At 38.6% G+C, this 22,032-nt stretch overlaps 2 protein-coding genes, 1 long non-coding RNA gene and 2 other non-coding genes across 8 annotated transcripts; 4 read left to right on the top strand and 1 right to left on the bottom strand.

Moving 5' to 3' along the window:
- Positions 1–380: 380 nt before the first annotated feature.
- On the top strand, positions 381–1,944 carry LOC124321267 (E3 ubiquitin-protein transferase MAEA-like). Of its 4 annotated transcripts, none has more exons than XM_046784184.1 (5): positions 381–655; positions 721–898; positions 948–1,301; positions 1,364–1,514; positions 1,579–1,944. In XM_046784184.1, the coding sequence occupies exons 3-5, from the start codon at positions 1,235–1,237 to the stop codon at positions 1,736–1,738; spliced, it is 378 nt and encodes a 125-aa protein (XP_046640140.1). In that variant the 5' UTR covers positions 381–655; positions 721–898; positions 948–1,234; the 3' UTR covers positions 1,739–1,944. The 4 variants fall into 4 exon arrangements, with proteins under 4 accessions (XP_046640140.1, XP_046640139.1, XP_046640141.1 ...); XM_046784183.1 differs by having other exon boundaries at positions 503–655; positions 1,113–1,301; XM_046784185.1 differs by lacking the exon at positions 721–898 and having other exon boundaries at positions 640–655; positions 920–1,301.
- A 4,043-nt stretch (positions 1,945–5,987) lies between these two features.
- Positions 5,988–7,477, top strand: LOC124320567. The gene is made up of 6 exons (XR_006913981.1): positions 5,988–6,133; positions 6,318–6,361; positions 6,414–6,463; positions 6,633–6,714; positions 6,890–6,949; positions 7,121–7,477. It is a non-coding gene; the product is annotated as an uncharacterized LOC124320567 (long non-coding RNA).
- Positions 6,982–7,056, top strand: LOC124322963. The gene has a single exon (XR_006915214.1). It is a non-coding gene; the product is annotated as a small nucleolar RNA SNORD36 (small nucleolar RNA).
- Positions 7,478–8,246: 769 nt separating the features above from the next.
- Positions 8,247–9,591, top strand: LOC124322567. Its single transcript, XM_046784285.1, has 5 exons — positions 8,247–8,528; positions 8,636–8,865; positions 8,947–9,223; positions 9,297–9,371; positions 9,478–9,591. Exons 1-5 carry the CDS (start codon positions 8,247–8,249, stop codon positions 9,589–9,591), a joined length of 978 nt encoding a protein of 325 aa, XP_046640241.1.
- A 1,766-nt stretch (positions 9,592–11,357) lies between these two features.
- On the bottom strand, positions 11,358–11,429 carry Trnam-cau. Its single transcript has one exon. It is a non-coding gene; the product is annotated as a tRNA-Met (tRNA).
- Between the last annotated feature and the right edge of the window lie 10,603 nt (positions 11,430–22,032).

The raw sequence follows: 22,032 nt of genomic DNA, 5'->3' as shown, positions 1-22,032 counted from the left end.
ATTGGGCGGGGGGCGACGAAAACGGTTTTTCGAATTTTCACGCTCTCGTGATGTTCCGATCACGACGCGACCTATCCCATTCGACGTGGAATATTGTTTTACATGTACATTGACTAATTTTTAGGACTATTTACTATATTTAAGGGGGATTGGGAGCAAAAAACGAAAAAAAATGGGAAAAATTCTAAAATAGATTGCATATACGATTCCACAAAATTAAAGGGTCCAATCAGTTCTAATGGAAAGAAGAACTTTCCATTTCACCGAAAAGACTAAATTTGCGTTGTGGTTTTTCTTATTCTCGAGATATCTGCGAAAGAAAAAGACACCCGGATTGACTTTTAGTTGATTGTTGACTAGCAGACGACGGTAATTTGTATCAGCCAGTCTGCTTTTGGCATGGCATACTGTGGGCAATCATTGGAATTCATCGATTGAATGTTGTTGATTGTTTTCTTCTTGTGAAACACTGTGTTTATGTTTCAAATTTCAACTGTTGCAGGATTCTTATAAGAAAAAAAAAAGACCATGATGTCTCCAGTGTCATAACTGATGATTCCTTTACCTATCAAATCTGTACTAGATTGGCAGATAGTTCACATATGTGGGTGCTGATGCTGAATTAACTGGAAAACATAGAAAAATGGAATTGACAGTAGGTTTTCATTATGTCACTCATCTTCCTATGTGATAAAAACTAAAGAAACAAATTATTTGCAGATATCATCAGACATCTCTCCCTTTCAGAAAATTATGTCTTGAAGATGACGACAAGTTGCCAGTTGATTTACATGTCATCCTTACTGATATACTAGCACACCATACTTTATTCGGCATGTAAAAAAAGCTTTCTCTTCTGGCTTTCCCTCATCTAAAAGGCCTTGATGATGTAATGGTGGTAAGCAAAAAAAATTTTAAGATTACATTCATCATCAGACACATTTCAGTTTCAGAAAGTGGAGTTTTGTCTTGAAGATGACAAAAGTTGCCAGTCGATTTACATGTCACCTTAAGTGATGTCATAGCAGCTACTTGTCATTTAAATAGTTTGTTACCATACTTTATTTGACATGATTGTTTTATAGAGTTATTTCATTTTGGTTTTTTTTCAGGCATACTTCAATTTCAGAAAATTTTGTCTTGAAGATGACAAGTTGCCAGTCAATATACATAAAACCCTAAGTGATATTATAACAGGAACTTGTCGCCCGGAAGTATTTGAGACTTGACCAACATGGACGACGTGCCCTGGGAGAACCTTCAACACGCACTCGCCCTCCTTGCGTTCCCTTCTGACACTCGTGAGTTTGAATAAATTGTAACCGGATAACTTTAAGGATACTAATTCGTGTACGCATTTCAGGGGTATCACCACACAAGGAGTTGCTCGATGCGTCGAGGTGGAATGCCTCGATTGAAAAATTTCGTCAAGACTATTTCCGCCTCTATCAGTTGGCTCCATTGTCTGTGTTGGCTGTTGCGTTGCAAGCTGGTCTCTCCACAATGAAAACTCCGTAAGTTTTAACTTTTAACGCCATTTCCAAGAACTTTTCACTTTAATCGATTTAATTTTTACAGGCAATGTTATCGCCCAATGGATCAGAGGAATGTTGAATGTCCCATGTGTCAAGAACTATTGAACAAGTTTGCTGAACGATTACTCACGCTCATTGCTCACAATCAAGATAGATCTGTCGCTTTTCGGGCTTATCTCTTAACGAACATAACTTACCTATGAAGCTACCCAACGGTCGTGTGTACGGAGAGCAGACATTTATCAGTTTTCGTGCACAAGTTCAACCATATTGTGTTTGTTTTTGAATCAATAGGCCTTGCGGACTATACCTGTGCTCGCAGCAAAGAAGTCTTCGCTGTCAAAGATGTAGAGAAAGTTTATGTTATGTAGTGTTTTTTATGTACTTAGTAATACATTATTTTCGTGAACGGACAGATTTTATTGATGATACGAGAACTTTGCTAGATGGAATATCGCAGCCCGCTCATCAAGCGGCTGCCTTTGTATGAGGTGAAATCGGGAGAAATTGTCCTCAAGCTCGACCTTCAACTATTTAACCGCCGTTGATCGTAGTCTTTCAATATTAGTGATGCATTTTCTCATGGATTTACATTTAATCTGTGTATAACTGCCAAGACAAAATGAATTTTCATAATCCTGTATATAACTGTACGTTTTTGATAATGCAAGTAGTTGCAAATTGTATTGTTTTATTAATTGAAATTGTCAGTACTACTTGAGGCCTATGACTATGAACATATCTGCTATCACACACTATTACGAACTAGAATAAACAGAATAAAAACGAAAAGAGACTTATTAAAATCTCGAAGGTGCCACAGAGGGGCTTGATTGTGATGATTGTAAACGCCAGACGAGAAATGAGTTCCTGTATCTTATATCTGTTATAGGATTCAAATAAAAAAAAAAAATAATGCTTGACACTCGAGTTCTGCTTACAGCTTTCAATTTACCTTATATATGCGTGCAAATGTGCAATTAGTGTTAAAGCACTATATAAAGTCAAGAATAATTTTCACCTTCGGATAGAAGAAATCAGAAAAAGCTGTGTGGACTAGTTTTGCTACGTATTAACAACTACAGAATCACTTGGTTTAGACCGATTCTTTTTCATTTGATATAGAAACAAAACTCGCAGCGTCAAAAGAAAAGAAAAGTTGCCAAAAATGTGTTATCGATGCGGTTGTCGTCTTCCTCAATACAGCTTAAAATTGTAATGTGCGTGGAACCTATAAATACATATATTTCTTTCTAAACAGTCATGTTGTCCGGCAAATAAAATGCCGCAGATTTTCAAGCCAGCATTCAAGTTGAGCATTTTGTGACTGTGTAATGCCACTCAATATCAGAATCTCTAAATGCGCTAGCTCCGTTACATGCATATTGGGAGAAATGTGGACATGAATAGTCATTCAGGGCATTGTCACAAAACATTCGAATCCATATTTCATCGTCCTTTTCTTCAAAAAGTGTCAACGGCTCAACGCGGACGTAAATGGAGCGCGTCTTTTCAAAAACAAACTTTCCCGTAGGCTACAGAAAATAAAAACCTAGTGGGTTTTTTAAGAACCACTAATTCGTTACTTATATCTCGACTCGGGTAGAACACAAAAACACAACAGCGTTAGTATTATTTTCCGTCTAAATAAAATCAAACTTAAATTGAGACGATCACCAAATCAAAGAACATTAACTGCATCTTAGGAAAGCGCTTTTAAAACATGATTTTTGCTCAGATAAGGGAATTAATCAACCTATTTGATGCAGTTTACGGGAAGCGAAAACATCAGTCACAATCACTTTGTCAAAAGATACATAATGCGCTATGATTCTTAACAACAGCATGATTCTTCTAGGTCAATGGGGAAATGACGAGTTGATTGATTCATTTGAATTGATTGAAGTCTGCGTCACCAAATGTTACGACTTTGGCAGACCTTACACTACTGATCCCCTTGACGAACCCAGTTAGGAAAAATATCATGCAAATCTGTTAAAAGTGGCGTCATAACTTGTACTGAAAAAGCAATTTGTTAACACGTAGTATATTGTTAAATTAAACAAAGCCTAGTATTATTCACTAAGCTAAATAAATAATTAATTGAAATACAGGGCCATTTTGAATTTTTTTAGGAGGAATAGAATCCGATATTATTTTTCCTGGATCGATGATTTTGAGACTGCGTAGTTTCTGTGCGTTTCCAAAGCGAAGCCATGCAGAAACATTAGCAAATCCAATTGTTTTTGCAGGCCTACATTTAAAATCAAACGAACTAATAACGCAAAAACCCGTACGCAGTAATGGAATACTCTGTTGCAGAATACGGCAAAACCTGATATAGGCGGCAATAATCCTGGCGAGTCCTTACAACGAAAAGTAGGTCGTAAATCAATAACTGACTGGTTAATACCCATTATTATTGATCGAACTTTATGGGTAAAAAAATGTGAACAAAAGTATTAACTTGCACTTATTAGATTAATTTTTCAATCAGATATAGAAAACGTTGACGTCAGACGACCGAGACCCCTTGCCAGCTCTACAGCTGCAGCTCTCAACCACCCAAGTCTATACAAGCTCCCTCGTATCTCTCCCTCTGTTGTGATGTAAATCTATTGAAAATGAACAATAAGGCGAATTTCAATAAGGCCCCATCCCAGCAAACGCCTTCCGTTGATGATGACGGGGCAGAAGCGGAAGTGAGCAAATTGGCAATTGGATTGTTTGTCCTGCTGGTCTATGTCGCCCTGGTGACCATTTAGGGCGGAACAGTCTATGCGGTTTACGGCTGGCGCTCTATATTCATCATCCCGGATCTAATGGAAACATAATTGCAGCTGTCAAGGAAATGGCCCAAATCGCTAATAAACAGCTGGACGCTCTTGCTGGTAGAACTTCTTGTCCGACTTTGGTGGCACCTTGCCCAGTCGCCACATGCAAACAACGGCCTTGCATTCCATCATCGACGCCTCCTTGTTTCACTGCACCACCTTCTCCGATGAGGGAACCCTGTCCTAGCGGAACGTGCCGGTACGTGCTCCAGCACCTTGCCCGACTGCTCGTCGACCACCGACGCCCATCGAAATGTTTCTCAACGGCATATTGGACACGAAAACAGTTTTGGAATGGCTCAACATGTACCCGCCGCTCTCGAAATCACGGCTGATTGTAGTCACGACTTTATTGGACGAATCGATCGAGCCGTGGGCGTTGGCGGGATTCGTCCACAGCAGGTGCAAAAGCTCCGCCGCCAACAGGGCCCACAACACGACCTGCAGTTTCCGCCAGGATCGCTATCAATGATACGCCCAGTGCGTCATGTCCAACCATTTGATCCCGGAGCCGCAAACGGAAGCGGCCGCCGATAAAACTTACTTCCGGCAAGATCGAGAGTTTTTCCAGATGAGGGGCTGCTGCCGGAAATCGTTTACCATCACTGGAACTCGCGGGAGCTGGACAACATCTTTGACAAAATCGAAAGCGCCATCCGCTTGTTCGCGGTCAAGACGGACGTTGCCGGAAAATCCTGCCAAGTCTGCACCGACTTCAACCGAGACATTTACGACAAGTGCTTCGCGACTGCTGGATTGATGTACTCGCCTTCCTCCGGTCAGACTAATTAGAATGACTTATGATTGTCGTTTTCAATACAAGAAATGTAAGACAATCCGACTAATGCGATCCCGTCTTTTTGTTATTACCTGCTACATTAAGCAAGTGCAACAACAACAACATGCTGGAGCTAATACCTCCTGTCTAGTATTACAGATCGAAAGCGATTGTATTTCAAATAAGAGCTCCTTATATGGACATTAGCTTATAATGTTTCCCTTTTTTGACACGTTGGGGATTATTTCAGGCGGTTGGTTGACGGATAGAGCGATGTGTATTGTAACATCCAACAGAGCATATGATATAGGGTGGGTGGGGCTTGTTATAAGGCAGTGTTTCTTTACACACGCACCAGACACATTTGTTATCCTCTGCTGGTTATTATTCTTTCGTACGTCGTCACTTTCTAATTTGCGTGTTTTCTGGGCAACTAAAAAGCGGAATGACCAAAACGCCAAAAAGTCAATGCAGAGAGCCAAGTTTTATGTACAAAAAAATTGGCAAATTTGTTGTCCAATCAAAGAACACTAAAAAGTGTAGAAAATAATCAAAGCACATTTAGCGAAATAATTATTTTAAATGTATATATATCTAATGTATTATACAGCGCTTTCTATCCGAAATCCGGAAGGAATGTTAAAGATTTTGTATGGGTTCATTTTCTTTGAATCACTATGACATTGATAAGCACTACCTATTTCACGTAATTTAAGGAACTTTCACAAAGCCAAATTACCAAATACTTCTACTACAGTTCCGCATGGAGGTTTTCGTTGTAGTTGCATGGCTTTCCGCGTTTGGTTTCCACATTTTAGAGACCCTACACGCCCTTCGGACTCAGCGGACGAAAACCATGAAAAAATCAAAAAATCCTTTGCTGTGTGTGTTGGTACTTGGTAGCGTGAAGCATCGAAGTTCTACTGGGAAAAGATGGCATTTGACTCTTTTCCTATGGCTCCACGTGATTGAAATTTGAAATTATGGTAATGTTTTAACTTGAATTGATTCCATTTATCTGTTTCTGTTGTAGTGTCGTGATGCTTTATTATACGCTATACTGAACAACCTTGTTGACCTATTTTTCTACTGAACACTAGCCAATTAAAACGATTACTAATGTTTCCCCTTGGTCTAGAAATGGATTAATTTTTTTTCAATATTCCACAGATGCCTTTATTCACAAAGTGATCAACAATTGAAGTCCTAAATTTGTAAGTTTTAATATTAATTTCATCAACACACTATTTAATTGCTCATTCTTAGGTAAAGTCTCATCCCGCAGACATGAGTTAACATGTGGTTTTGGCTACCAGGTAAAATAATTCTTTATGTTAACTAAATATTATGCTTCCTTGTGATGAAAAATTATTGGCAGATAATTATAATGTTTACCATGATTCTTAATATTTTATCCCGTAAATCAATATTCTTTTATGTTACCGTTGATTTTGGGCTAACATTTTCCCTTATTTACTATCCTAGGTAACTTTTGGACTAGGTCGGGTCTCGGGTGGTCCAAGTTTGCTGTTCTTATGTAGTCTTGTCAGGGAATGTGAAGAAAAAGGTAATTGTTCATTTCTAACTACTAACTTCAGTATTTTTAGATTAATGATGAATCAAAATTTGACAGATCACAATGTTGACTACCAAATTACGAGCTTTTTAATACTGACTCCTGTATTGAGTTCTATTTATACTACACTTATTTATGAGATTAATAGTAAGATTTTTTGCTATAGGTGACTTCTATTGAGGGATTCCCTGATTGACATAGCCATAGAGATGACATTATACATAAGGTGACTAACATATTTCTTTAAAATCCTTTTCTTGGTCAATGATGAACTAATATTTGACAGATCATGATGTTGACTATCAAATTACGAGCTTTTTAATACTGAATTTTCTAAGTTAGTCTGGTTTTCCCCACTATAGATCTTTTGTTACCTAACCATTTTATTTATTTCTAGGTTGCTGGATTGGTGACACTGAATGGTGACAATTATGATTCAGTAAAATGAAGGCCAAAATATTTCAACTGTTTGTCTTGGTTACCTTAATAAAATCTTTTCTGTTGAGCTTCCTGCTTCTATTTACTATTTCTTAACATTTTCAGTCCTGTCTAGTGCTTTTAATGTTTAGTTGAACCCCTCATTTGTGGTACCAAGTTTCCATAGTTCTTTCTTTCATTTTGCAATGGTTTCTTCAATGCTAAGACTACACATCTATTTGAAGACTTGCTGACAGTCTACTCCTGCAATTTTGGATATTTTCATTTGTATTAAATAATTTGATTGCTTTTGTGGGTAGAGATCATCTTCACTTGTCGTTTCCGTGTTAGTTGATTATCATTGCGGATCTACTTTGGGTGCGGTTAGTCTATTTAAATAAGAGCGATGTGAAGAATCCGGAAGAGCTACTGGTAAATGATAGTCCAAATTAGATGATTTGTTGCCCACTGTAAGTTCGAATGTAGAATTAAGATATTAATGAAATCGTATGGATTTGAAAATTTATTTTTCAAATAAAGCACATTCGGTGTTAAAATCAAATAATCGCTTATCAAAGGGCAATATTTCGATTACCGGAAAAATAATTAATCAGCGATACCAAAAGTTTGGCAGCCAGCATGCATGAAACTTTATTAGTTATTTCAGAGCGTTAGAAAAGAATGTAGAATAGAAACTATGATTATTCTATTACAAGTCAATCAAGTAACCTCTGGAACCCATTAGCAAATTATTAGACTCGTAGCATTCTGTTTTTTGTAAACTGTAGATATTTCCATGGTTACACCTATAATACGGTATAAACACGTTAACACTCAATACAAGAGCTTCAATGTTCATTGGGCTATTGGCTCTATTGTCCGCATTTTCTGTTTAGTGTGATTAAAGGACATTCAGTTTCTTTAATTTCAGCATGTCGGTATTCGAACAATTACGTCCGTTTGTTGGTCTCTGCCAGGCGTGCGGAATGATTCCTTACATGATAGAAAACAATTTAATTACAAACAAATTTTCAAGATTCGCCTTCTCTTTGAAACATCACACCACTTGGTGGTTCACATGTATTTTAGCTTTTCAATTCGTAAGTATGTGCCTCACGGGCTACTATTACTCAGAAAATGGACCGGGCAAATTATCCAGCGATCGAAGTCTACCCATCACCGTCAATATTCTGTTTGCGGTAAACTCATACGGAACATTTATTCAGTTATTATTGTCTCGCTGGATCGTGATGCGCTACCGTCGGCTGCAAGTTGCTGTCGAAGCCGTGCAAGAAGTCGAGGGGCTATTGGGAGAGAAATTCCTGGCGCAGCACAAGAGCTCGCTTACGACAAGATTTTTTATCGGCTTTACTATAATCCTCACAGTGGTTAGTTCATAATTCGTAAACGTATAATTTTTTCAATCTACTCAGTGGCAGACAAGACCAATAAGTTGAGTCTAATTAATTTTACTGCTATTGGTTGACGCATATAGACTATGGGCAGTACGATCGTGGTGATGCCTCTTGTGCCGTCCGTCTTACCAGAGAATCCGTCCGCCGTATTAGTAGCAATTATATTATTCCTGCTGGCGCTAATTATCATACTGATTGAATGCACACCTCTTTTAATATATCTGTGTTATTACATAATATCGCACTACATGCAAATGATTTTATTGCATTCTGAAACGGATCGTGCTGAAGATCAACGAAATTTGATCGGGTATGACATTTAATTTATAATTATATACTCCATTTGAAATAAGCTTTTCAAGTTTAGAAATTCTTTGTCCATATTATATAGGGCGGAGAATTTAAAAATCTTGAGACGCAACGCACTGATATTTGACCACCTCTGTCATGCTTCATCAGAATTGAATCACATTTTCTCCGTCCCTGTCTTAATTTTATTGATAATGAAATTTGTCTCGGTCATTAGCACATCCTTTTTCTCCATTTATTATTTTGTTCATAGAACTGATGTGTTGGAAAATTATAGTTTATTCTTCCCTTTTACTTTTTTTACGGAAGGGACTAGAATATTAATTCTACTCTTTGCCGCAGACATGCCCGTTAATCAGGTACATCCACAGGCTCCGCATAATAAATTTTAAAATCGAATATTTCGATGTACAAACAATTTTTCTATTTCAGGTCTGTTTTCTTCGTGAACGATTAATTAGAATGTCACATTCCAGATTTTACCGGACGTCGGCTGAAAAAATTGCGGTCCGTTTCGGTTTCCTTATAGTTTTGTCTAATGTTCTTTGAAAACTATATCTGTTGTAGAGATACTGATTGTCATTTTTCACCGATTCTTATGCAAAAAATTTAGGTGATGACTGTCTTGATGCAAATTGATGAAGGACGGGTCCGCTTGTCGGCTGCTGGGCTGTTCGACGTTGGGGTTAATCTCATTCCAGCAGTGAGTGCCTCATCATTTACCTAATAAAACAAATATAATTTTATTTATTTATTTTTATTTATTTTTACTGCAGTTGATAGGCGCTGTAGTGACTTATATGGTAATTCTTCTTCAAAATTAATCAACACACTTATTTAACTATTTTCTTGGTAAAAACCGTTTTTTTTGAGCGGTTTAATAAACGTCTACCACAGACAATACAATACACATTAATTTAAGCAACTCTTTTTGTTTTTTTCGCTTGAAAACTAGCCGTCTTCAACACAACGGTTACTTGAACAACAAATTATAGAAAACTGCATAATTTAACCCTTCTTCAACATCTTGTCGAGAGGAGAGAAGTGATGACCAATTGCTAAATACCATTTAGAAACCATCAATCATATACCACATATACATACTTGCCATTTCAAATCAACAATAATAGAAATTGTCCTTTTATTGCGAGCCCGAAGGGCGAAGCTAATAATCGCATACGCAGAAAAAAAAAAGCCATGTCACTTTGTCTGTCTGTATGTAACGCTCCATAGCTCGGGCGTTTTACAACAGATTTCAGACTTTTTGGTCTTAAAAATTACACAAAAAATATGCGGTGCGACCAGAACAAAAATAATTCCATTTACTTAATAAGTTCTCCTGTAATTAATGAAAAACTGCTAAAATAATTGTTTTACGACTAGTGACATCTGGCGGTTGTGACTACAACTTTTTCACTTAATGACTGGTGACATCTTGCGGTGGCGACTACAACTTTTTCACCTTAGGTTTAAATTCCACTTTCCATTCTTAACGTGATGGAGTAGTTGGACATCCTGCGTTGCGCATTCTCCGCAAATTCGAAAATCTCATTTGTGTCCAACTTGATCTGTGTCGCCTACAGCGTCTTATGGAAAAACCAACTTCTTCCCGTTAAAACAGTTGTTTTCTTACCTATAACTTTGATTTCCCCCCTTTTCTTCCTAACAGTTAAAACTTTATTCAATTCTCTATTACCTAATTTTTATTTCTATCCCCAATTCAATCTGGTTAATTTTTAATTAATTTTTGTTTGTGACTGGTTTTTTTGTTCGTCTCCTGTAGCAGAAGAATTTCGTTCGTAGCGTGGTCGATTCTGTCTAGAAACGTCTAGAAACGTCTGCTACAGGAGACGAACAAAAAAACCAGTCACAAACAAAAATTGATTAAAAATTAACCAGATTGAATTGGGGATAGAAATAAAAATTAGGTAATAGAGAAATGAATAAAGTATTAACTGTTTGGAAGAAAAGGGGGGAAAATCAGAGTCATAGATAAGAAAACAAATTTTTTACCGAGGAGAAGTTGGTTCTCCCATAAGACGCTGTAGGCGACACAGACCGAGTTGGACACAAATGAGATTTTCGCATTTGCGGAGAATACACAACGCAGGATGTCCAACTACTCCATTGTCATTTACTTAACGTGTTAAGTTTAAAATAACGTGTTAAGTTAAGAATTAATTTTAAACTTAACACGTTATTCTAAACAAAAAAAGATAGTTATTTTTAAATTGAATTATTGAACTTTATGTGTAAAAATAGGAAAATATGAGTTGAGCAAACTTAACGTAAATAACTTGCAAGGATATTGAACTGTGACAGAAACATCCTGTTTAAAGACCAAAACGTCTGTGAAGAAAAGTGTGAATTGTGAATAAATCCGACTTAACAATAGGCCCTGAATTTGTCATTTAAGACAGTTTTCAACTGGCTTACGACTATCCCTTCGCGGCGAGCTGATAAGCTTGCTTTTCTATCTTTAAATAAAAGATCTAGCAGAGCGTGGTTTCGATCCACGGACCTCTGGGTTATGGGCCCAGCACGCTTCCGCTGCGCCACTCTGCTTTTGCAACTCAATTGTGGCTCAGATAACGGAATCTACTGATGATTTGTTCGAACCTTTATTTTTTGACAGAAGATTTTGTAAAAAAAAACTGTCAATAATAGTTTACAAAAAACAAAAAAATATTCCAGCATCAGAATAATTCCTAATTTCCTAATTAACGATTATTGAAAGTATAACATTAACCAGTGCGCCCATGACAGACATTCAGTAACGTAAATAAATGAAAACACATGATTCAGCAAATATGGTATTCGCGGCTGCTACATTTAATTTATTTACGAATGATGTTTTGTAAAAGCGTTTCTTTTACCTCTAAGCATTTTCAATTGATACGATTTTCCGAGTACTGATTAACAGCGAATGCGAACGACTCCGTTTCGTCGCCATCTGCCTTGTGGATTGTTAACTCTTCATACTGGATCCAGGAATCGACGCACAGCAAGATACCCGCAAGATACCCCCTCTCGATTGATGTAGGCTGACGTTATGAGGATGACCACCCCAACGGACCCTAAAGGCAAAAAGGGGAAAATTTTGTTTTCGCGAGCGCTATTTGGCTTATAGGATGAAGCCCGGCATGGCCGAAAAATAAAGAAATTTTTAGAAATTTTTTCCAAAATTTCAATCGTTATCGTTTTATCTCGGCTTCTGAGCCGAGTATAAAAAAAACCATGAAAATGGTTTTAATAGGTCCCATCATTTTGAAATAAACAGAATATTTTTAAGTGCAGCAGTTGACGAGGAAACTGCATCACAAAAACCGAAAAAAAGTTCAAATTTCGGCTATACCCCTCCACAGTTTTTTGCTTATATCTCAAAAACAGCAATATACTCTCAGTTTTCAGGGGATATTCTAACCCTATACGACGGATATTCCAGCTTCGAATACCCTTGCTTAGAACAGGTCTAGAATAGGTTCAACCCTATTCGAAAGCATCGAATACCCATAGAAGAACCCTATGCAAATTAGATTAGCCTACCCTTCGAATACCCTGGGGTATTCGAAGTGAATTTTAAGATTGAAAATTTTTCCAAGTCCCAACTTCAAAAGTATCAAAACATATAAAGAACGTTATCGATAATACAGCTTTTTAATACAGACAGAATAGCCATGTGGAAGTAGCTCGGATTAGAATGCGGGAGACCCGAGTTTTATATCCGGACGACCCACAAATTTTTTTCTGATCTTCACCCTCCCATTAAAACCCTTGGAATAGGGGGTAATCGGGGGATATTCGAACCCCTATTCTAGAACAGACATGCTACTAATAGAATACCCTCCTCTGTTACTATAAGTAGCAAAAATCAAAACGCTACTAGTTCGAATACCCCTCGAATACCCCCAAAAGAATGAGTCACTCTTAGTTTTCAGGGGATATTCTAACCCTCTACGACGGATATTCCATCTTCGAATACCATTTTCACATCGGTCGACCAGGGCCGTGGCTGGCCTCTCCCCTTAAGACCCCCCCCCCCCCAGTATTCGAAGACTCGAATACCTTGCCCCGTATTTGAATAGAATACCTGGGTGGACGAATGTTTGATTTGCACACCGACGTAGGTGTATCAAGTTGCCGCCCACACTCTCAATGTTGTTTTTTGGGTACTCGGAGACCACCAGTTAAACGTATTTGAATTTGAGTGCGAAACATTTCATGGAATGTAAGAGAAAACTTTCAATCTCGAAAAATTTCCAAGTCCCAACTGCACAATTCCGATAACCAAACCATAGAAAAATTTTCAGATTGAAAATTTTTTCATTTCCTAACTCAAAAAGTATCAAAACATATAATTAATTTTATCAGCAATATAGTATTATTTCAGCAAATAGAATAGACATGTGGAAGAAGCTCGTATTAAAATGCGGGAGACCCGCACACTAATTTCATTGGGTGCTACTTATCTGGTAGCACTCCCTTAAGTAGCACTAAGTAGCATTTTTTTTCACAACCTAAAGAGTAGCGTCCTCTACGTATAAGGTAGAGGATCTACTTTATAGTAGTACACTGCTACTATTGAACTACTTTTTGATGAAAGTAGCATTTCACTACTAACAATAAAAATGAAATGCTACCACAATCACAGTAGCGGTCGCTACGATCGCACTAGCCTATGGAACCTGTATGACAGTTCCATAACACTAGACACAATCATTCTAACCTGGATTTGTGTTTGAATAATAATGTGCATGCGTGTGCATGCTATAGTTTTCCATCTATGAAACGAATGTGTATGCTGAGAAACGGTCGAAGATATACACAATAATAGTAAAATATACAACGCAGAAAGCATTCGAAGTTAGAATTCTTGAAAATATACAACAAGGTATAATTTGCATCAAAATTTATAAATAAGGCTTTTGATTCAATGCTGTAAATAATTTACAAAGACGACATAAGGTGCATCTATGTAGTGACGATCAAACCAATGATGAGAGAAAAGTAGAGTAAAAAGGCAGTATACGGGCACGGGGGGAAGGTGACGGCCGAGGAAGGAGAGAGCTCGAACGAGGTCGGGTTCTGGAGCTGTTAGATCGAGAAGTAAGAAGGATTGGGGTACGAAGAGAATTATAACGTAAAGTACCTACCGGCGAAGTTGGTACAGGGTACGCTTTGACGCTTTTAGCATGCCGTCTTATGGCGCTACGCGACTTTAGTTATTATTTTTTTATTAGCAACTTAGTTGCTGTAATGATAAGATTTTTGGAGAGGGGTACGGTTTCGCCGAGCGAAAATTCGGGCGTTTGCCGTGCATTCCACATGGCGCTTCTCAAAAAAGGGCCCGTTTTTTTTTCAATTATGAAAAAATAGCCGCTTGACTTACGCCCTTCTGGCTTTAACTAAAAGATGAAGAAAGAGTTCATCTACATTGTAAGTACTACAATGTGTTGGTTTGTTAAAGTTTAGGGGTATAATAAAAATAAAGAGACAGAAACCCAAAAATTTCCCGTCTCTCAACAAGTAGTAGCTATGCCTACCACTAGAGAGACTGATCATTCTGGGAAAATTTTTGTGTTTATCGTGCGCTCATGACAGACATTGAATAATTGAGTAACGAATAATCTCTTAAAAAGATTGATAAACATAATTCAGCAAAAATATATCCCCTAGTATTCGCAGGCTGCTATATTTAATTTATTTAGGAATAAGCTTTGATTTAAAAATGTTTCTTTTACCTCCAATATTCAATTAATAAGATTTTCCGAGTATTGATTAACAGCGATAGTGAAACGCTCCGTTTCGTCGCCATCTGCCTTGTGGATTGTTAACTTTTCATACTGGATCCAGGGATCGACGCACAGCAAGATACCTCCTCTCGATTGGTGTATGCTGACGTATGAGGGAGACCGGGCAATTGATCCTAAAGACAAATAGGGGGAAATGTTGTTTTCGCGAGCGCTAGGTTGATTATAGAATGAAGCCCAGCATGGCCGAAAAACGAATAAATTTGGATGCTTTTTTTCCAAAATTCAATCGTTAATATCTCGGCTTCTGAGACGAGTATAAAAAAACTATGAAAATGAAAAAAAAGTCCAAATTTCGGCTACCCTCCACAGTTTTTTGCTAACATCTCAAAAACGGCAATAGCTAAGCGATTGTGGTTTTCACCAATCGACTTGGAGAACAATATTGAACAAATTCCATCTATTTGTTTATTTTTACAACCTCTAGCGATGATTTCCAACCCCCAAAAACGGTCTTTTTGAGTGGAAAATCACTTATAAAACTGCTGTTTTTATTAAAAACGTACCTTGGCACCTTGCACCCTGGGTTAGATTTAAGAAATATAATAAATAATAATGCAGACACTTTAAGAAACATCTCAATGGATGCGACCCGGAAGTTACTTATTTGCGATGCAGAAAGATAGTGCGATGCGACCTTTTTAGAAGTCTTCTTGTATTTTGGACGGTGGTTTGGAGGTACACAGTTTTCACAGCGATCATCCGTCAACAGCATTTCTTTTCGACGAATATGCACGATTTAGTGACTTCTTTGACTGGCTTTCCGGTGAAAGTACTTTTAAAAACTTCACAGGAGTAGGTAGACTCAGTAGATTTATCAACTGATGTCGCATCATGACTGCTGCTGGCTACCTATCATCAATTGTGATGTTCTCGATCGACCTTTTTTCTTCAACTGCTTTTACTGCCCAACCAACTCTCTGCAGAAATTATTGATTCAGTTGGTAGGGTTATCATTAATTTCAACTCAAATTAAAATAATTTTAACAAGCCGTCTGCGACTCATAGAGACCGTTTTGAGGGGTTTTCGATTTTGCGGAAATCATCACCGGGGGTCCTAAAAAAAAAAGATTGGGTTTTTTTGTAAAATTTTTTGCTAAGTCGATTGGTGAAAATGGCAATCGCCTAGCTTTTTTAGTTTAGGAGATATTTGAAAAAAACTGAGAGGGGGTAGCCGAAATTTCGACTTTTTGATGTTTTTGTGTAGCAGTTTTCTCGTCAACTGCTGCACCTAAAAATATTCTAATTGTTTCAAAATGATGGGATAGCCCACCTCTTCAAACAGTTTTCATCTTTTTTTTATACTTGGATTAGAAGCCGAGATATTAACGATTGAAATTTTGGAAAACATTCGTAAAAATTTCGTCTTTGTTCGGCCATGCCATGCATTCATCCTATAAGCCACCTAGCGCTCGCGAAAACAATATTTCCACCTCTTTGCCTTTAGGGTCTGTTGTGGTGTCCACCCCCTCTCGATAGGTGTTGGCTGACGTTATGAGGGAGATGAAGTAAGAACAAAGGAGTAAGCGCGTACTAAACAAAGGAGTAGAGCGAGCTTACTCCTTTGTTCTTACTCCATGATATTTGAAAATACATGCCCACAACTGCTTCTCCACGCTGCGTTGCCAGATAAAACGCCTAAATAAATCAGACCCCAAAGAGCCCTATAGTGGAATCGGCTTCTGTCAGCCTAGTCTTATGCAATTAAATTTATGTGATGTAGTATAGTTCCAATAGTGCAATCATGTCGAATATATATTAATTTCTCTTAATTCTTTCAAAATTTAAGTGGCAATATTGCACCCCCAAATTTCTAAGCTGCCTCTTCTCACCCTCCTTCCCTCCTCCCCCATTCCAACACCTCTTCCTTTGTTCTAGAAACGACAGAACACGTCCCGCTCTCCCATCGAATGGTCGCTGTCTCTCGCTCTCTCTCGTATAACCGAGAGGAGATTTTGAGGAAAGAGATTCCGTGGTGACATTCCAGGACGAAATTCTTTAAGAACGCATAAGAATAGGTTCTGCAACGGGATTGTTCTACCCTCGTTCACCTTCGGAAAGCTGAGTTCCTGTTTGGGCTGAGAGGAAAAGAAAAGTTTTGATTAAATTTATGGAGTTCAGCGTAAGCTTATCTCCCGATTGTGTGTAAGAAAGCTTTTTTTTTGATTATATTAAAGTTTGTAGAAGAGAAAACATGGCCTGTATTTATCTTGTTATCGACATCCCTGGAATACAGTGTAACATGTGGGAGAATGAAGAGAAATTAATTAACTTCCTGTTGCTCCGCTCCGCTGCTTCTCACCCACCCGATCCTGGAAACGGATCTTTCTCGTGTGTACATCAACACACCTCTGCCTCTGCTGTGACTTTGCCGTGGTGTCTCTGTTGGTCGAGGTGCTGGTGTGATGGGAGCTGGTGCTGGCTCTTCGATCGAGAGACTCTCGTACAGCACCTGCAGGGCCTCCTCTTCCTCGCTCTCTTCACCTCCGACGGCTCCTTCTTCTTTTTTCTCTCCAACGGCTCCTTCTTCTTTTTCACCGCCAATGGCTCCTTCTTCTCTCGGGACTGCCTGGACTGCTTCGTTGAGTTGATGTCGTCTGGGGCCGTGCAACAGCCCCCTGGTGATTCGGAAGTCGCCGTTAAGTGCGTTTCTTAGCCTGTTGAATTCAGCTATCTCAGCCGTTGTCGGGAAATAAGTTCGTGGTGGAGGGTCATATGCGGCGAATCTGGCAAAGACCCGTTAATGATTGATTGCCAGCTGTTCAGGTGATAGAGGTGAAATGACTGGATCGTTTGACGGGACCGCGTGTAGCAAATGCTGCTACATGCGGCTATTTCTACGTTTTTCCTTGTTAAGAGCCGCCTGTTTCAAGTAATAATTGTTATGAAACAGAATGTCTTTATCGTAAAGTTTTTTTGCCAATTCCAAATGGGCGAGCAAGTTGGCATGCACTTTAGAAGTTGTGCTCGTGGCCTCAACCGATCAAACTGAAATTTAAAAAAGTTTTATTTTTTATCAAAACCTCGAAACTTATTAATAACATACCATTCGTAACAGTTAGAGAACACCAGAACATCTCTTTGTTTTTTGGGATTCTCCAAGATATGGCTTCTTCATGAATAATCATTCCTTTTTTTGCTAGTACTTGCACAACGATCGACTTAGACGTACCGTATTCGAAGCCGCCATCCCTTTGATGCCAATCAATTGCATTTTGGGCCAAATAAAATTGTCGCCCACAAATGAATAAAAATCGAAGAAAACATATTAAAAATAAGAAAGTAAAATATTGTTTTAAAATACTTACCTTTCATCTTTTAACATGTAGCCAAGTCTAATCATTTTCTGGTACACCAATTTGGCACACATGTTTTTCCCTTCTAGGATGTCATAGCATTCGACATACTCATCAAGTTCAGGAAAACCTGGAAATAGAAAAAAAATTAAATCATGTTTTTCGGCAGGAAAGGTTTTTAATAAATTAATTACCTGCTACGGTAATCGACACACGATGAGAATAGGAATTTTCATCGCGTGTTGATGTGTATTCTGGCGACACTTTTAGGTGGTGGCAGAAAAAGCGATAAATTAGCTCCCTGACATTTTCAATTCCTCCGCCAGTGCGCGGTTGTCTGGTGGAGGAGCAGGAACTGGTATTGGTGCAGCAGTGGCAGGATGGATTGCTTGTTGAGGAACATGAACAACTTCTGTTTCAGGAACTGGGAGTGGTGCAACATTGGCTTGCTGGATTCCTTGTTGAATAGCTGGATATCTCTCCCTCGACCTAGCTCCGCCGTAATCGGGAGCTGTATTGTCAACCACACCGTCAACCACACCTACTTTACTTCTCGAGCTGCCCAGCAGCACTCCTGTTCTCCAGCACTCCCGTCGCTCACCTACTTTTTTCTTCAACTTCTCGGCCACCACTCCATCTACACTTGTTCCAGCGAAATTGACAGGATACCGACCATTTTTAACTTCTCCAATGTTGAACGATATCCATTGATTCTCGAAGATACATTTAAATCTCGAAGACGGAATAGAAGAAGCAGCCTCCAAAAAACAGGGAATGCCATATGGAGGCTGGCAAAAGCGAATCAATGTTGATAATGGTGCAATAATGGTATGGCGCCTTACCACCTCTGTTGACCCGTAGTCAACTAAGGAAACCTTGACTACGGATCCTACTTCTTGGACTATCCGGACACGATAGTATTCATCTATGGAAAATGACAATTGTTTTTTAAGAATTAAAATATTACGCTAATGGTTTTTTTTACTTACCATCAGTAACGTTACGCATTACGCCGTAATATCCCAGCAGCCTTTGGTTGGTCGTCTGGTATAGCTTTGGAGGCGAATCGAGTGTTGCGTACGTGTCGTGTAGCTCCGTAAACATTCCTTGCAGACCTTCATACAGTGGCTCGTCACTGCCAACTGTTGAAAAATGGCCGAAGAATTGCCCATTTTCAAATGCCTCTTGGACAAAAAGGTCCAGGCTTGTAGATAGATCTAACGACCCAAGCTTAAAACAATAAATAATAATAAAATTATAAATAAAAAAAATTGATTATAATTTGGGCAAAAAATACCTCATTAACATGAGTTGTAAACACTGTAACAGTCGGGACTGGTACTTGGACTGGAACGGGGGTATTTTGCAACGCAATAAAACTTCTCGTGCTGCCTGGCAGCTCGAGAAGTTTAGCGATTGTTACATTCGTCGGCAAACCTTCAGCAGGAACTTTAAACGGGGTATTGCAGTAAGGACATAAAAGCTAAAAAATAATATAATAAAATTTAAACTGGAAATGGCAAAAAATATTTTATTTCATACCGGGCGAATAACTCCATTCCTAGTAGAATTGCTAACGACTTCCAAAATGCAACCCTTGCAAAAAGTATGCTGGCATGGCAGCACTTTTGGGCAATTTAACTGATCCAGACATATACTACATGTCAGCAGTTCCTCTAAGTTTTCCATCTTTAGAAAAAAAAATAAAAAAAAAATTTCAAATATATATGCGGTGTCTAACCCGGGGGCAAATTAGATCATCAATAAACCGGCCTATTGTAAAAGTTGACGAATTTAAATAAAATTTAACGAATTTCTAAATTTGACAACTAAATAGCGACGCCCTTTTTTGCACGAAATCACGCCGACTGTGTTGATGGCGTTTGTGGACAGGAGGAAGCCCCCGCCGCTAATCACCGTCATCATCATCAACTTTCCATCACGGCCAGTCCGAGAGACTCCCGACATTCCCGAATTCGGCTGTCTCAGCCGGCGTCGGGAAATAAGTTCGTGGCGGAGGGTCATATGCGGCGAATCTGGCTAAGAATAGGTTGATGATTGATCGCTAGCTTTTCAGGTGATAGAGGTGGGATGACTGGATCGTTTGACGGGACCACGCACTGGACGATCGGCCGGTTGTAGTACTCCTCACGCCGACCCGCTCTAGTGTTGTGGTAGAGCGGTTCCCAAGTTGGGCCTGTCCATGGAGCGATGCGGAGGCGGGCCAGGTGCCGCTTCCTCATTTGTTCGGGCCAAATGATGCTAAGGAAAGGGAACCCGACTTTGAGCTCCACTAGAGTGGAGCGTGAGGAACAAAAAAAAGGTTAAATGCAGGAAATGAAATGCGGAGATAAACTACAAAAATTTTAATGCAAGAAGAACTGAGAAGAGATCAGGGAGAGAGAGATAAAGAGAAAATATTTCAATTGCTTTACGATTTAGGAAAAAATCAAAGAGTGAAATGCGTTTACAGCTGGGTGTGTGTGTGTGTGTGAGGCGGCTCATATTTTCTGACGCCTCAGGCCGCCATGCGGTTTCCCAAAAAAAATGGCGATGACGGCTAGACGAATTGACGAATAGCACACACACATACACTTAACTAAATTGTTTTTAATTTTGAAAGATAAGAAGAGTTTTTGGATTTGATAGTGTCATATGGACCGTAAGATGGACTTACCAAAGGACCACCAAGTAACCGCTGACGTTGGATTTGCTCTTCTTCACTGAACTCAGCTCATTCAGATTCAGAAATTTGGAAGGATGGTGCAGATGACGACTGCTGACATGGAGAATACCCATCAACTTCAAATTCAGCACCTTCTTCATTAAAGTCTTCAAAATAGTGGAGATGGAGAAAGAATGCTGGAGAACAATGCTGAATTTGAAACAATGGATCATCAGCGTGTTCAGTTGCAGTATCTTCACCGGAATCTTCAGTCTCCCTGTAGTTGTAGATTACAGATTCAGCTCCGTGTAGTTGGAGAAAGGAATTGAGTGGAGACTGCTGGTTATCATATTCAGAAGAGTGACGATGTAAAGATGAAGCTGGAGAACAATGCTGAATTTTAAACGAAGGAGCCTCCACTACTTCAGTTGCAGTATCTTCATTTGAAATTTCAGGCTTCTCGGGGAATGGATGTGTTACCATCAACTCAACTGGTGCACGGTTGTTTTGGAAGCTGTAACATATAACAAGGTAACATAATAGCAGTGGTTAAAATTAAAAAAAAACACTTACTCTTCCATGAATTTTCTCATTAGGTCACAACAGCCTTCGGCCACATCTTTGTAAAATGTCCAAGTTACTTTTTCGTACCCAAGCCACTTGAGAAGGTACCGCGTTTTGCCTTTTGGAAATATTCCACAATAGTTAAACATAATGAAACTTAAATGGTATTCTAATTTATAAATCTTAAAAAAACTTAACCTATATCAAGAATTGCCTCAACGTCGTAATCCTCATTATTGTCCATTGTTTGTTTATAACATGTGAAAATTTGAATGGCAAAAAAAAACTTTTAGTCTGAACTAAATTTTAGACAAATTAAATATTGTTAACGTTAGATGGCATTTAAATCATGGTTTTTGCAGTCGATGGCGAGGACTAAAACCAGCCTTTTCGAAGATGTTTCTGGTATTATTTTAAATTGATGAAATTATTTTGTTCTAGAATAAAATAAACACTTGAAATTTTATCGATTTACAGCTCCAACATTGAGAACAATTCAGGAATCCTATAGTTCAGGGGACAAAAGCAAATGAGAATTTGAATATAACGAGTCAAGGGTCTGCTCAGTGTTAGTGTCAAAATTGCAATTTTTCTTTATTGTTTGTTACACATCTGAAATTTACAATAGGGGTGACATGCCATCATTGATGAAACGTCACACTGCCATCATAAGTCTAAACATCCCACCAACATGGGTGACACTTAACATGATTTACAGCTCTTTAACAGGCTCGTTTAGGGTAAAAAGGGTAGTAATGCAACATTTGTCCACATTAAATCTAGATTGGTACACTGATGGCATCTAACAAGTAAACAAAAATACAACAGTATAC

This window comes from Daphnia pulicaria, chromosome 1 (genome assembly GCF_021234035.1).
Source record: "Daphnia pulicaria isolate SC F1-1A chromosome 1, SC_F0-13Bv2, whole genome shotgun sequence".
Taxonomy (NCBI): domain Eukaryota; kingdom Metazoa; phylum Arthropoda; class Branchiopoda; order Diplostraca; family Daphniidae; genus Daphnia; species Daphnia pulicaria.
The sequence above is the reverse complement of the archived record's forward strand: the minus strand, read 5'-3'. Positions and strand labels throughout refer to the sequence as shown.